General features: G+C 36.3%; 1 protein-coding gene across 1 annotated transcript in view; it reads left to right on the forward strand.

Annotated features, from left to right (window-relative positions):
- Positions 1-15,756, forward strand: part of CFAP47 (cilia and flagella associated protein 47) — a 434,654-nt gene that overhangs the window by 226,961 nt on the left and 191,937 nt on the right. Inside the window, exons 40-41 of the mRNA XM_025371837.1 lie at positions 5,530-5,607; positions 14,748-14,818. Coding sequence (XP_025227622.1) covers positions 5,530-5,607; positions 14,748-14,818 — 149 coding nt within the window. The remainder of the gene's footprint in view (positions 1-5,529; positions 5,608-14,747; positions 14,819-15,756) is intronic.

The following is a 15,756-nucleotide window of genomic DNA, read 5'->3' on the forward strand; positions in this document are numbered from 1 at the left end:
AGCACTCAACATGGAAAGGAACAACCGGTACCAGCCATTGCAAAAACAAGCCAAAATGTAAAGACCATCGAGGCTAGGAAGAAACTGCATCAACTAACGAGCAAAATAACCAGTTAATATCATAATGGCAGGATCAAGTTGACACATAACAATCTTAACCTTAAATGTAAATTGACTAAATGCTCCAATTAAAAGACACAGACTGGCAAACTGGATAAAGAGTCAAGACCCATCAGTCTGCTGTATTCAGGAGACCCATCTCACACGCAGAGACATACATGGGCTCAAAATAAAGGGATGGAGGAAGATTTACCAAGCAAATTGAGAACAAAAAAAAGCAGGGGTTGCAATACTAGTCTCTGATAAAACAGACTTTAAACCATCAAAGATCAAAAGAGACAAAGAAGGCCATTACATAATGGTAAAGGGATCAATTCAACAGGAAGAGCTAACTATCCTAAATATATATGCACCCAATACAGGAGCACCCAGATTCATAAAGCAAGTCCTTAGAGACTTACAAAGAGACTTAGACTCCCATACAATAATAATGGGAGACTTCAACACTCCACTGTCAACATTAGACAGATCAACGAGACAGAAAGTTAACAAGGATATCCAGGAATTGAACTCATCTCTGCAGCAAGCAGACCTAATAGACATCTATAGAACTCTCCACCCCAAATCAACAGAATATACATTCTTCTCAGCACCACATCGTACTTACTCCAAAATTGACCACATAATTGGAAGTAAAGCACTCCTCAGCAAATGTAGAAGAACAGAAATTATAACAAACTGTCTCTCAGACCACAGTGCAATCAAACTAGAACTCAGGACTAAGAAACTCAATCAAAACCGCTCAACTACATGGAAACTGAACAACCTGCTCCTGAATGACTACTGGGTACATAACGAAATGAAGGCAGAAATAAAGATGTTCTTTGAAACCAATGAGAACAAAGATACAGCATACCAGAATCTCTGGGACACATTTAAAGCAGTGTGTAGAGGGAAATTTATAGCACTAAATGCCCACAAGAGAAAGCAGGAAAGATCTAAAATTGACACTCTAACATCGCAATTAAAAGAACTAGAGAAGCAAGAGCAAACACATTCCAAAGCTAGCAGAAGGCAAGAAATAACTAAGATCAGAGCAGAACTGAAGGAGATAGAGACACAAAAAACCCTCCAAAAAATCAATGAATCCAGGAGTTGGTTTTTTGAAAAGATCAACAAAATTGACAGACCACTAGCAAGACTAATAAAGAAGAAAAGAGAGAAGAATCAAATCGACGCAATTAAAAATGATAAAGGGGATATCACCACCGACCCCACAGAAATACAAACTACCATCAGAGAATACTATAAACACCTCTACGCAAATAAACTGGAAAACCTAGAAGAAATGGATAATTTCCTGGACACTTACACTCTTCCAAGACTAAACCAGGAAGAAGTTGAATCCCTGAATAGACCAATAGCAGGCTCTGAAATTGAGGCAATAATTAATAGCCTACCAACCAAAAAAAGTCCAGGACCAGATGGATTCACAGCTGAATTCTACCAGAGGTACAAGGAGGAGTTGGTACCATTCCTTCTGAAACTATTCCAATCAATAGAAAAAGAGGGAATCCTCCCTAACTCATTTTATGAGGCCAACATCATCCTGATACCAAAGCCTGGCAGAGACACAACAAAAAAAGAGAATTTTAGACCAATATCCCTGATGAACATCGATGCAAAAATCCTCAATAAAATACTGGCAAACCGGATTCAGCAACACATCAAAAAGCTTATCCACCATGATCAAGTAGGCTTCATTCCTGGGATGCAAGGCTGGTTCAACATTCGCAAATCAGTAAACATAATCCAACATATAAACAGAACCAAAGACAAGAACCACATGATTATTTCAATAGATGCAGAAAAGGCTTTTGACAAAATTCAACAGCCCTTCATGCTAAAAACGCTCAATAAATTCGGTATTGATGGAACGTACCTCAAAATAATAAGAGCTATTTATGACACACCCACAGCCAATATCATACTGAATGGGCAAAAACTGGAAAAATTCCCTTTGAAAACTGGCACAAGACAGGGATGCCCTCTCTCACCACTCCTATTCAACATAGTGTTGGAAGTTCTGGCTAGGGCAATTAGGCAAGAGAAAGAAATCAAGGGTATTCAGTTAGGAAAAGAAGAAGTCAAATTGTCTCTCTTTGCAGATGACATGATTGTATATTTAGAAAACCCCATTGTCTCAGCCCAAAATCTCCTTAAGCTGATAAGCAACTTCAGCAAAGTCTCAGGATACAAAATTAATGTGCAAAAATCACAAGCATTCTTATACACCAGTAACAGACAAACAGAGAGCCAAATCAGGAATGAACTTCCATTCACAATTGCTTCAAAGAGAATAAAATACCTAGGAATCCAACTTACAAGGGATGTAAAGGACCTCTTCAAGGAGAACTACAAACCACTGCTCAGTGAAATAAAAGAGGACACAAACAAATGGAAGAACATACCATGCTCATGGATAGGAAGAATCAATATTGTGAAAATGGCCATACTGCCCAAGGTAATTTATAGATTCAATGCCATCCCCATCAAGCTACCAATGAGTTTCTTCACAGAATTGGAAAAAACTGCTTTAAAGTTCATATGGAACCAAAAAAGAGCCCGCATCTCCAAGACAATCCTAAGTCAAAAGAACAAAGCTGGAGGCATCACGCTACCTGACTTCAAACTATACTACAAGGCTACAGTAACCAAAACAGCATGGTACTGGTACCAAAACAGAGATATAGACCAATGGAACAGAACAGAGTCCTCAGAAATAATACCACACATCTACAGCCATCTGATCTTTGACAAACCTGAGAGAAACAAGAAATGGGGAAAGGATTCCCTATTTAATAAATGGTGCTGGGAAAATTGGCTAGCCATAAGTAGAAAGCTGAAACTGGATCCTTTCCTTACTCCTTATACGAAAATTAATTCAAGATGGATTAGAGACTTAAATGTTAGACCTAATACCATAAAAATCCTAGAGGAAAACCTAGGTAGTACCATTCAGGACGTAGGCATGGGCAAAGACTTCATGTCTAAAACACCAAAAGCAACGGCAGCAAAAACCAAAATTGACAAATGGGATCTAATTAAACTAAAGAGCTTCTTCACAGCAAAAGAAACTACCATCAGAGTGAACAGGCAACCTACAGAATGGGAGAAAATTTTTGCAATCTACTCATCTGACAAAGGGCTAATATCCAGAACCTACAAAGAACTCAAACAAATTTACAAGAAAAAAACAAACAACCCCATCAAAAAGTGGGCAAAGGATATGAACAGACATTTCTCAAAAGAAGACATTCATACAGCCAACAGACACATGAAAAAATGCTCATCATCACTGGCCGTCAGAGAAATGCAAATCAAAACCACAATGAGATACCGTCTCACACCAGTTAGAATGGCAATCCTTAAAAAGTCAGGAAACAACAGGTGCTGGAGAGAATGTGGAGAAATAGGAACACTTTTACACTGTTGGTGGGATTGTAAACTAGTTCAACCTTTATGGAAAACAGTATGGCGATTCCTCAAGGATCTAGAACTAGATGTACCATATGACCCAGCCATCCCATTACTGGGTATATACCCAAAGGATTATAAATTATGCTGCTATAAAGACACATGCACACGTATGTTTATCACGGCACTATTCACAATAGCAAAGACTTGGAATCAACCCAAATGTCCATCAGTGACAGATTGGATTAAGAAAATGTGGCACATATACACCATGGAATACTATGCAGCCATAAAAAAGGATGAGTTTGCGTCCTTTGTAGGGACATGGATGCAGCTGGAAACCATCATTCTTAGCAAACTATCACAAGAACAGAAAACCAAACACCGCATGTTCTCACTCATAGGTGGGAACTGAACAATGAGATCACTTGGACTCGGGAAGGGGAACATCACACACTGGGGCCTATCATGGGGGGGGGGGGGGGGAGGGGGGAGGGACTGCATTGGGAGTTATACCTGATGTAAATGACGAGTTGATGGGTGCTGACGAGTTGATGGTAGCAGCACACCAACATGGCACAAGTATACATATGTAACAAACCTGCACGTTATGCACATGTACCCTAGAACTTAAAGTATAATAATGAATGAATTTTAAATAAATAAATAAATATAAAATAAAAAATAAAAATAAATAAAATAAAATAAAAAATAAAAAATAAAAATTTGACTAAAGAAAAAATAGAATAAGAAAAATAAGTTTTAGGATATAGGAAAATGTTGCATTTTAGTTTATATACACGTACAGACGTGTGTGTGTTTGTGTGTGTGTGTGTGTATTATCAAGACTAAAACTTTTGATTAATTTATTGCTAGCCTAGTTTTTCTCAAAAAGCTAGGATTTGGGGATCTCAATAACTGTTATATAATAAAAGGGGTTTCTTTTGATAAATCAAGTTTAGATATTTTATTCTTGACAATATTTGACACAATCTGTTCACTTCTGAACGTAGAATTAGCCATTCACGACATGAATTTCCATGACATCTTTAATGGACTGCTAGGGCATCATTTGTATACTATTCTTACCCTATGATGTGAGCAGCCTGGGGCAAAAATATTTGTGTTTCCAGAACCTCATGTCCTACAAGTAAGAAACAAATGTCTCTATAACTGTTTCTTGAATATATGAGCATTGTCGTTTAGGAAGACTTTCCGTTGCTGTGTGATTTCAGAAGATGACATAATTATTAATGTACTGATTGACTAGCTACCCACATCTCATGTCCACTCCTGAAACAAACATTTTGCTTTTATCAAAATAGGTTTAGAAATTATGAAACGTGGCCGGGCGCGGTGGCTCATGCCTGTAATCCCAGCACTTTGGGAGGCCGAGGAGGGTGGATCACGAGTTCAGGAGATCGAGACCTTCCTGGCGAACACAGTGAAACCCCGTCTCTACTAAAAATACAAAAAAGTTAGCTGGGCGTGGTGGTGGGCGCCTGTAGTCCCAGCTTCTAGGGAGGCTGAGGCAGGAGAATGGCATGAACCCGGGAGGTGGCGGAGCTTGCAGTGAGCTGAAATCCGGTCACTGCACTCCAGCCTGGGCGACGGAGCGAGACTCCGTCTCAAAAAAAAAAAAAAAGTTATGAAACATGTACAGCTCTGGTGATGTGTAAGACCAGTGTGATATTTCCTCTTTGTTTCTAGAATATAATTTGACCAGTCACTTATTTTCTAAATGTCCTTGCTACGAGAATTCAGTGCTGCCATTCCATATAAAAACATACTATGTTTCACATATTTCCATTCCCCATCTTTCCCTTCTTTCTAACATATATCTTCTGAGTTGCAGAATGAAAGCACATGGATTTTTTAAACTGTAGTTTATTCTGATTCTAAGGATATTTTATGAATGATGGGAAAAAAATTATCACATATCTGAATTTTGTTGCAATCAATTAAAAATAATTATTTCTTCATTTATTCCAGTGTTATTTTGGTGGAATCCTCAACATTTGTCTCTTCGCCATCAAAGTTAACTGAATCCAGGCAATACCCAAAACATGAGTAAGTGTCTATATTTTGTACTCATAAGTATCTGAGAAAAAGTTTTGAGAAATAAGTGGTCAAGGAAACTAGTTATATAATTACACAATAGTTTTCATTTATTCAAAATGTTTTATTTACCTAATTCACACTCATATCTAAGTACATATTTATATGTTACTAGATTCATGTGCATAAAAATTGAATAAATATGAACTTGATTAAATATAGTAGATTTTCATGATTTGTGGTAGTTATGTTCTATGAAATTGCTGCACATTATATTTGTGAATACTGAACCATTATTCCAAGAAGAAACACATATAATCATACAGATTATAATAGTAAATTCTAAAAATAACCCATCATGGAAGATTCTATTTTCTTTTTTTTACAAAATGAAAGCAAAGTTCAGAAGTGTCAGATGACTTTCCTGACACTGCCCCAATAAAAGGCATCAGAGAAGGTATTCAAACCCTGTCCACTAGGCCTGAGTGTCTTGCATTACTCTGCACTGCCCACTGTTGTCTCTACCTCTTCTCATCTCTATGCTTGTATAAGGATTGAAATAAGAAGGCCCCTTGTCACCTTGTTTGACCTCAGCTGCGAATTGGTGCAACCAGTGACAAGAACTTTTCACCACTCTGTGCATGTCCTTTAACACCATGAAAGCACTACAAGTATTGATTTTGGGGTTACAAATACGTTTTAGGAAGTAGGTGGATTTGCAAATACAGAATTCATGGATAACGAGGATTGACAGTGTTTAAACTTATTCTACCTACTTTATGAGGGCTATATTTAGTTTATAAAGACATTTGCTGAATAAAGAAATAGAATTTTAAAAAAATTGATTGTTTTATATTGTTCCTCTGTTTTACACTATAGAATCACTATATAAAGTTAAGTACAATCAAGAACAGTGTTATCACGTTAAAGAGAGTTAGGTAGAGAGAAAATAATGTAGATGTCTATTAATGAAATGCATGCCTATGTTGATCATTACTACTATGTTTTTAGTTTATTTAACACCCTCGTTTTTCTTTGTATAGTGCTTGACAGCATCAATATCATCCTTTTAGATCCAAAAATGTATCAAGACACAAGAATTTGACAATTTAAATGACAGGAATTCCCAGTGTCATCAGAAACCATTAAAGTGCTTGTGCAGATCTTGCTAAGATTAAAATGAGTGCAGGTCTTTTTTTTTTTTCAAAAGTGAATTGTATTTAACTTAACACTTTTGGGAGATTATATGGGCTGCATCTATTATGAGATGTTTGATTCCTTTAATGGTTATTCTGTGAGAAAAGTTATTAAAGAAGAGACCATTTTTGTCTCACTGAATTTGTTTTATTAAATGCCAATGTAATGCTTACCTAGGGCTTTTGAAGTCTTTCTTTCATATTTTGCTTTAGTGAACACTAACATATGAATTGATGTATTGAACTATAAGGTAGCGTTAAAGATACCAAAAGAATAAGAGGATTGTAGGTATTTTATGTTAATTTCTTTGTAGATATGAAATTCAAGTTTTACTGAAGTATTGCTAAAAACACTTCTGTAAACAGTTCTCTCTAGATTTTTATCTTTTCAGCCCCTTGATTCTTCTTGATTAAGTGGCTGCTTTGTGATTGTAGATTTTGCCTGAATGGATTTGAAATAACTTCTTCACATTAATTGTGTAAAATTTATAGTATCATATGGTAAATGAGAGTCAGATCTTGAAGTGATACTGTAGGTATCTGTGAATATAAATAACGCAAAATTGAATCAGTGTAATGAAGAGAAAAATTGAGTATACTGTCAGGATTTGGAATACAAAATATGATTTCTGTATCTGAAATTTATCACATTTTTCTTTATATAATACACTGGAATGAGTTTGATTAGATCCAGAGTTCTGGGATTATGGAAGCCATGGAATCTAAAGCTACAAGTAAGGTTTTCATCTCTGTGGTATGCTCCCCAAATCAAAAAGAAAATAGAACAATTATAAAAGCATTTATAATTTAATTTTTCTAGGAAAGGAAACCTTGGAAGTACTCATCCCAAATAATTACCAATTCAGCATGAAATATAGCTTAAGAAGTGTGTCTGTCATGGTCCCAAGCATTATTGATCATTCTTTCTCATTAGTGTCATACATTTTATTTGTAATGCTACACTTCCTTAGTTCTTCTCTCAAGCCTTTCTGTGATGAGAAACAAAACAAAACAACAACAGCCAAGAAAAACTTAAAGATGCTGAGACATTGAGTATTGGGTCAGAGAGAACATTGATCCCAAATAGAGCAGTCAGGCTCATGCAGATAAACTCTCCAAGGATAACTCAGAGTCATACATTTAAAATACTGGAGATTTACTCACGTGTACCCCTGTGAAGACTGTCTCCTAAATCAAAGGCAAGGGCAATTCTTATAAAGGCAAAAGCCACAAAGTTTCTCAAGGAAGAGGGCTTGTCAATTAGTGCAGGCTCTTGGTTTATCATTTAGGGACTGGCATGAGATGATGACTGAGGCCCACATCCGTATGTTGAATTGAGATAAAGTAGTCTTAAATTCCCACAAAAGGTTGTTTTTCTGACAATTCTAAAGAGAAGAAGTTACTATGGCTCCTTCATCTGGAATTCTGCCTGCATCCTGTGTAACACCTTCAGACTCTAGATCATGTAGCACGAAAGTCTGTATTCAGTTTCTGAGGGATCAACTAAACTACCAAGAGCTCCAACAATCAAATCCACTTCTTAGGCAATGGAAAGGAAGATGCACAAGGATAAAAGTGTGCCCTTTTTCTATTAGGGAGGTTTGCCAGAAATACCACACAGCACTTCTGTTTGTAGCCCATTGGCCAGATTTTAATTAAATGACCAAACCTGGCTGGAAGAAAGACTGGGAAACCTGCTTTCTCCATACACGTCTAAATAAAATTAGGTTTTTGTCAGTGAGGAAAAAAGGAAAATGATTATTGGGGCAGTTAACCAAGTCTCCACCATGAAGGGACACAAAGATTTTTATCCCCAAGTAGCACAAAATAATCTAATATTTCATCAATCTGACTTCTTTGGCATAATGAGGCATTTCTATCTTTAAATATGTCTTAATAAAATAATACTTAGTAATGTTACACATTACTTTTAAAAGCTTTTTATTGTTTGTCTTGAAGAGATTTCCATATACAAACTGAAATTTAATAACATGTATTTTAAATCATGACCAGAATGAAAGTCCATAGTAGTACCTCTATGATATATGGTCTTAATAAAATCCTAGTCTAATATCTATGTTTAATCAGCATGGTAGCAAGTAAAGCAAGAAAATGTTTTTTAAAAACTCCATAAATGAACTGGATTTTTAAAAGAGGTTTTCTCAAATGTTCCGTTTTCCTCTACTTAGGCACATGGTAATATTGCACTTCTCCACCAATGTGGAATTTATGTGTCGACATATAGCCTATTTGGCCAATGATATGTGAGGAGAAGTGCTATATGTTATTTCCAAATGGTAGCTTTAAGAACCTGTGAGAAACTTTTCATGTTCCCTTCTCTTGCCATAACTATTATTGAAACACATATAGAAAGAAGCCTCCTGGTCGGGCATGGTGGCTCATGCCTATAATCCCAGCACTTTGGGAGGCCGAGGTGGACGGATCACTTGAGCTCAGGAGTTCAAGACCAGCCTGGGCAACATGGTGAAACCCCGTCTCTACTAAAAATACAAAAATTAGCTGGACATAGTGGTGGGTGCCTGTCATCCCAGCTACTTGGTAGGCTGAGGCATGAGAATCATTTATGCCTGAGTGGCAGAGGTTGCAGTGAGATGAGATTGTGCCACTGCACTCCAGCCTAGGTGACAGAGTGAGACCCTATTTCAAAAAAATAAAAATAAAGAAGAAAGGAGCCTCCTTCACCAAGGATCCCTGAGTGTACCCTCCACCTTGATAGACATGTAGCATTAGCAAGAAATGAACTATTGTGCTAATCCGTTGATACATGAGGTTGTATGTTATTGCAGCATGACTTAGCCTATATTACTAACCGATACGCCTCCTCAGGTTCACATCAACTAATATCTCTCCAAATAATACATTTTCTCTTCTTAAGTGAGTAGTAAAGTATGAAATAGTAAGCATTGTTAAACTGGCTTTAAAATAATGATAGACTCTTCTGTTTAAAAAGCCTCCATGAGCTGCTCTTTGTAAGCAACCAGATACATATATTATAAAATAACCCATTTGGAACCACATGAATGATAAAACTTTATATTCATCACACATTTTACTTTGTGGGGACATGATCCATGAGCATAATGAGAGCATTTAGTAAGTTCTTATTCTAATGAAACCCAAAGGAATTTTCAGGAAAGTATCAGTGTAGGCAACTAATTTTAGCCAAACCTTGAAATTAATGAATGGAACAGCTGGGCTCAGAAATGAGTACTTCGTCAATTATTTCTAATGGTTATAAGACCTGCTGTGTTTTTTTTGCCAGCAATATTGAGTTATTTAATCATTCAACAAATTCTTATTAAGTGACAACTCAGGCACTGGAAAAGCATAAAGATAAATAAGTCACATGTCTGGCCCTCGATGAACCAGTCACCAAGCAGAAAACAAAAATCCCTGCCAGTGGAGGAAGTTTTACAGGGAAGAAAGTATTTGTTATTATTAGATGAAAAAAATATTCTATGATCTGATAGCTTAGGAATATTGCTATCTAGCTATTATGGAGAATTTCATGGAAGAGAAGACATTTTAAAAGAAGTATTTTGGTGTTTTCTCTTATTATAAACAAATCATGATCTGAAATATGAATAAGATCTTCATGGCCAGAATCTAGAGAAGGAGGAGAACTTTCCTATGAGCATAGGAACATGGGTGGAGGGAATTCCAGAAGCAATGGGTAGGCGCATGCAAGGGGAAATAAAAGACGTATAAACTGCAGGGTCAATATAGGAGCATAGGAATTAATGTTGAAAAGGTAATAAAGTGTTTATCATTCTGCTTTGAAAGTAGTTCTCACAAACCTATGTTTTATTGTAGACTATATGCTCCATGAGCTTAGGGGCTTCATCATTAATCTCTATGTTTCAGAAGAGCTTGGCTCAGAATTGCAACCAAAAATGAAAGAAGGCCCTGATAGAGATAATTTTCTGGATCTTGATCCTTGTTTAAAACAAAACAAAACAAAAGACTGGATGCAGTGGCTCACACCTGTAATCCCAGCACTTTGAGAGGCCTGGGTGGGCAGATTACCTGAGGTTGGGAGTTCGAGAACAGCCTGACCAACATGGTGAAACCCTCTCTCTACTAAAAATACAAAATTTGCCAAGCGTGGTGGCTCATGCCTGTAATCCCAGCTACTTAGGAGGCTGAGGCAGGAGAATCGCTTGAACCTGGGAGGCAGAGGTTGCAGTGAGCCACGGTTGTACCATTGCACTCCAGCCTGGGCAACAAGAGCAAAACTCCATCTCAAAAAAAAAAAAAAAAAAAAAAAAAGGCTGGATTCTGGAGACTCATGATTTTAAAATATTTCTTTTTACTATACTGAATAATTAGGAACAATTAGAATTAGGCAAGTGTCTTAGTCTGTTAGGGTACTATAGAAAAATATTATAGATTGAGGGGCTTAAACAACAATTATTTATTTTGCACAGTTCTGGAGGCTGGAGAGTCCAAGATAAAGGTACTGGCAGATTCGGTGTCTGGTAAGGGCCACATTCCTGGTTCATAGATGACAGCCTTCTTGCTGCATCCTCACATGGCAGAAGGGGTGAGGGAGCTTTCTGGATTCTTTTTTATAAGGGCACTTATCTCATCCATGAAGACTCCACTTTCCTGATCTTTGGGAGGTCTTCACCTCTCAAAGACCCCACCTCTTAATACCATGAAACTGGGGATTAGATTTCAACAAATGAATTGAGGGGGTCAGGGCAGGGGAAGCACATTCAGTCTATAGTAGCTAGTCTCTAAAGAAAGCAGAGTGAATTGAAGGCCAAATATGGTAGTTATCTTTCATGATCCTATTCTAGATTAGGATTTCTTAACTTTTAAAAATGTTATCAGGCTCTTTGGTTCTCATGAAAACAATTGCACTTTGAAGAATAGTGTTTTCTAAACACATAAAATAAGATGTAAGGATTAAGACTATCTTAGTCTGCATGGGCTGCCATAGCAAAATACTAAGAACTGGATGGTTTAAACAACACAAATTTATTTCTCATTGTTTTGGAGGCTGGGAAGTCCATTATCAAGGTGCTGCAAGATAGATTTTATTGTGTCCTCTTCTGGTGGCTTGTAGATGGCTGCCATCTTATTATGTGCTCACATGACCTCTTCTACATGTGAGAATGGGTAAAGAGAGAGAGCTCTCATGTATCTCTACTTATAAGAACACTAATTCTATTGGATCAAGGCCCTACCCTTGTGATCTCAGTAAAGCTTAATTACCCCCTTATATTTCTCATTTCCAAATACAGTCACATTGGTGGTTAGGATTTAAATATATAAATTTAGGGGTGAGGGGCACCATGCAGTCCATGGCACAAAGGAAATGAATATTACAATAGATGATCAAAAGTATTTTAAGAGCGTAATCTAATAAAATATGTACTTTATTAACAGACATAATGGTGAAGTTAATGCCTACTATACTTTAAAAGCAGTGATGAACATAAATAATATCGTAAGATGTGAACTGAGATGTGATATAAACATATCTGTGATTATTTGGTGAGCAAATCATAGATATGCTTAATACTACTATGGTTTGATTTAAATTGTTGTTAAGTTAGTGGAAGTCAAGCTGAAATTTTTTCCCCATTCAAATTTGTAGATCAACTCTGTCCTTCTGTCTTAGGACTCCTTGCTTTAGACACTTCTCAACTGCTCAGGGGTGAAGGTGGTACAAAAAACAGCGAATATTTCATTTTTACTAGCCTCTAGGTATCCACTGGGCCTTTTCTTGAGAAACACCTATATATATGTCAAGATAAAATGAATCTAAAACTTAATGCTCTCTAGTTTTCATGATGCATGTGGCATTCAGTGGGCATGATGCATCAAAACTAGACTTGAACCAGACATTTTGCTATTTGGTTGAGATACAGCCTTGAATGCCTGCCCTGAATTAACTTCATGAAGGCTTATGATAAACATCTTCCTAACCCTTTTGGTAGAGGTTTGAATAGGAAATCGCTTTTTGGGCCGATTTAGTCATACCCTTAAGCGAATCAATCCAATGCCATTTTTATCATTTTAGCTTGAAAAGAGATGCATACCACTACTGCAGAGGAAAAAGAAATATTACTCCTTCACACCTCAAAAGTAGTTTCCAGTCCCTGACTCTGGACCACTACTGGGTTAGCAGGAAATATTTCACTGGTTGATCTACAGTATTTTTTTTTTTTATAATTTTAGCCTCTTTTGATTCTATTTTTCCCTATGATTAAGGACTTACTCTTCTTTTACTTCAACAATAGTTTGTGAGCATTTAGAAAGTGGTAATGTGGACTGAGGTGCAAAGATTAACAAAAAGGTAAATAAGTTCTTTTCCATTCTGTCTTTGGGACACCAAAGTTTTGTAGAAATGTTAGATTTATCACTGGCTTTCTAGACTCAGACATTCATCAGGTAAAATAGAATTTTTCGAAGTCAAATTATTTCATCAAATTATTTTCTGATGTCTTTTGTAATCATGATAACCATTGGATTCATAAGCAAGTCAATACAAATATCTAGGTCTGCAATGTGTTCTGTCTATCTTTAGCTTAAACAGTCACTCAAATGTTCTGAGTTTGAGAGTCTCTTTTTGGGGATGAGGCAACTCTGATTTCTTCAAAAGGCACTATCCTTATTTGTTTCCAAGAAAATAGGTAAAGACAAGGAAAAAGAGATGAAGCCCAAATTGGTCTGCTTTTCTACTCACTGTAATAAAAATGACTGGACTAGAGATTTCAAGTATTGAACAAAATGAGGTTTGGAAATTATCTATATATTTTAGTCAGGCTTTCTACCCAGAGCTCTAATATCAAAGAAATGGCAATGGAGCCAAATACAGAGAAATAATAAGCAGTCTTTGTTATTCTTTCTATTCTATATGGTCTCCCTTATAAATGCTAAAATATCCATTTATTGTGTCTATAACAACATTAAAATGTTTATCAAATGCTCGAATTATGTAAAATAATAAATGTTCTTATTTTAAAAAGGTATTACCTTTTTTATAAAAAAGATATAATTTACAGTGCTAAGCAGAATACCTGTGAGTAGAATTAAGCCACAGAATAACTGTTAAGAAGTGGTAACGAACTTCATTACAAATGTGGTGTAAAGAAGAGACAGTACAGTGTTACTCATCAAAATCAAATGGTGAAAAGGAATGGATAACTTTAGAATAACTTTAGTTGTAAAGAGTCAAAATATTTTACAGCATCAAATTCAGGGAAAAGCAGATGTCAAAGTGAGCAAATATGGGGTTTTGTGTTCTCAGAAAAAAAGTCAGGTAACCAGTATCTCTAAACCCAAATAGTAATTGACAGCTTATTGAGTAAAATAACCAAGAATACTACAAGAAGAGTGATATGCGTGAAATTGATGGGTTCTGGAAGACCTGGAATCTTTCAAGGGAGACAGTTGCTTCAGGCTGTGATCTACTACTTTGTTTTTAGAAATGCAGTCGGAGATTAATCAAATTCCCAGGTCTTCTTATACCTTTATAAGAAACAAGCAAATGTGAAAATAATAAACTTAAAGAAGAAAATTTTCTCAAGAAAACAATTTCTAGAACTGCTTTTGGAAAAAGTACCTATTTAATCCTAAATTGAGATAATTCACGTTTTGAGTCTTTGGAATTAGGGTTTTTATTATTATCAAAATTGCACTTCTCTACAGTACTGTATTTTAAAGTGAAAGATAATTATTTTATCAATTTTTTGAAAAGAGTGATGGAAATATTGATGTTTATTAGTTTTCTTTTTGTATTTTTATGTTTTTTAATTTCTAAAACAATGTGAACATCAAATAATATTTGAAATATATCTATGGTCTTTTCATATCATTTGTACTTAACCATAACTTTCAAGACTCTATATTATTTAACTAATATGAAGAATTGTTTTTGAGTTTTGTTTGTGTTATTGATGTTTTCCTATTTTCTTGTGTCAGTGATGACATCAGTAGCAGTGGGAGTGATACTGATCAGGGCTGTTGTGATTCCCCAAATCTCTTACATACCTGTGAGTACCTAAATAAAAGTTTTTATTTGTTTTCATGTCTGATTTTTATGTGCCAAGCATAATATGAAATGAAATATTCAACAGGGATGGCTACAAGGACAGACAGAGTGGTAAGCCCTGGGGATTGCTGGCTGATTTGAGGCTGAAGCATAGGTCCTGAGTCTTTTCCCTTGATGACCCTTTGGACAACTCTGCACAAATCTCTCCTTTCACTGCTGGTCTACTTCCCTCCAATGTACAAAGAATGTGTTTAGCTATATGGCCTTTCTGTCTCTTTTTTGGCTTATTCTGAATTGTTTAAACTTATTTTGGTGACAGGTATCACCAAGTTTAGAGTTGTAAGGGGAGCATTTTCTTTCATAAAATTACTTTATGAAATAACTATAGGTCTATAAAACATGCATATAATGATCAGTAGAACAAATGGACATAGGAACGTTCTGGTTATCTAGAGCTGTAGAACAAACCACCCCAAATATACTGGCATAAAACAATAAACATTAATAATAATGGTTATCGCTCATACATCTGGGGTGACTGGGCTTAGCTGCATGACTCTAGTTCATGGTCAAATGGAGGCTGGGGCTTGAGTCCTTTCAAAGTCTTCTTCACTCACATGTCTGGCTGTTAATGCTGCCTTTTGTTTGGGACATCTGCTGGGGCTCTTGGCCTGAACACTTACTCATGGCTTCTCCATGTGGCCCAGGCTTCTTCACGGGATCTCCTTAAGTTCTAAAGTGAGGTGAGCCAAAAAAGAAAGAATTGGCAGAATTGAGTTACTTTATTTGATCTGGTGTCAAAAATCACACTGCTTCACTTTTGCTGCATTCTAGTATACGATTTGTAAGGATCAGGTCACTAAGCCTGGCCCACTACATCATCATGTTTAAGGCAATATCAAATAATGTGTGGACATGTTTTAAAACTGCTAGATAGAT

The sequence above is a fragment of the Theropithecus gelada genome, chromosome X (genome assembly GCF_003255815.1).
Source record: "Theropithecus gelada isolate Dixy chromosome X, Tgel_1.0, whole genome shotgun sequence".
Lineage (NCBI taxonomy): Eukaryota > Metazoa > Chordata > Mammalia > Primates > Cercopithecidae > Theropithecus > Theropithecus gelada.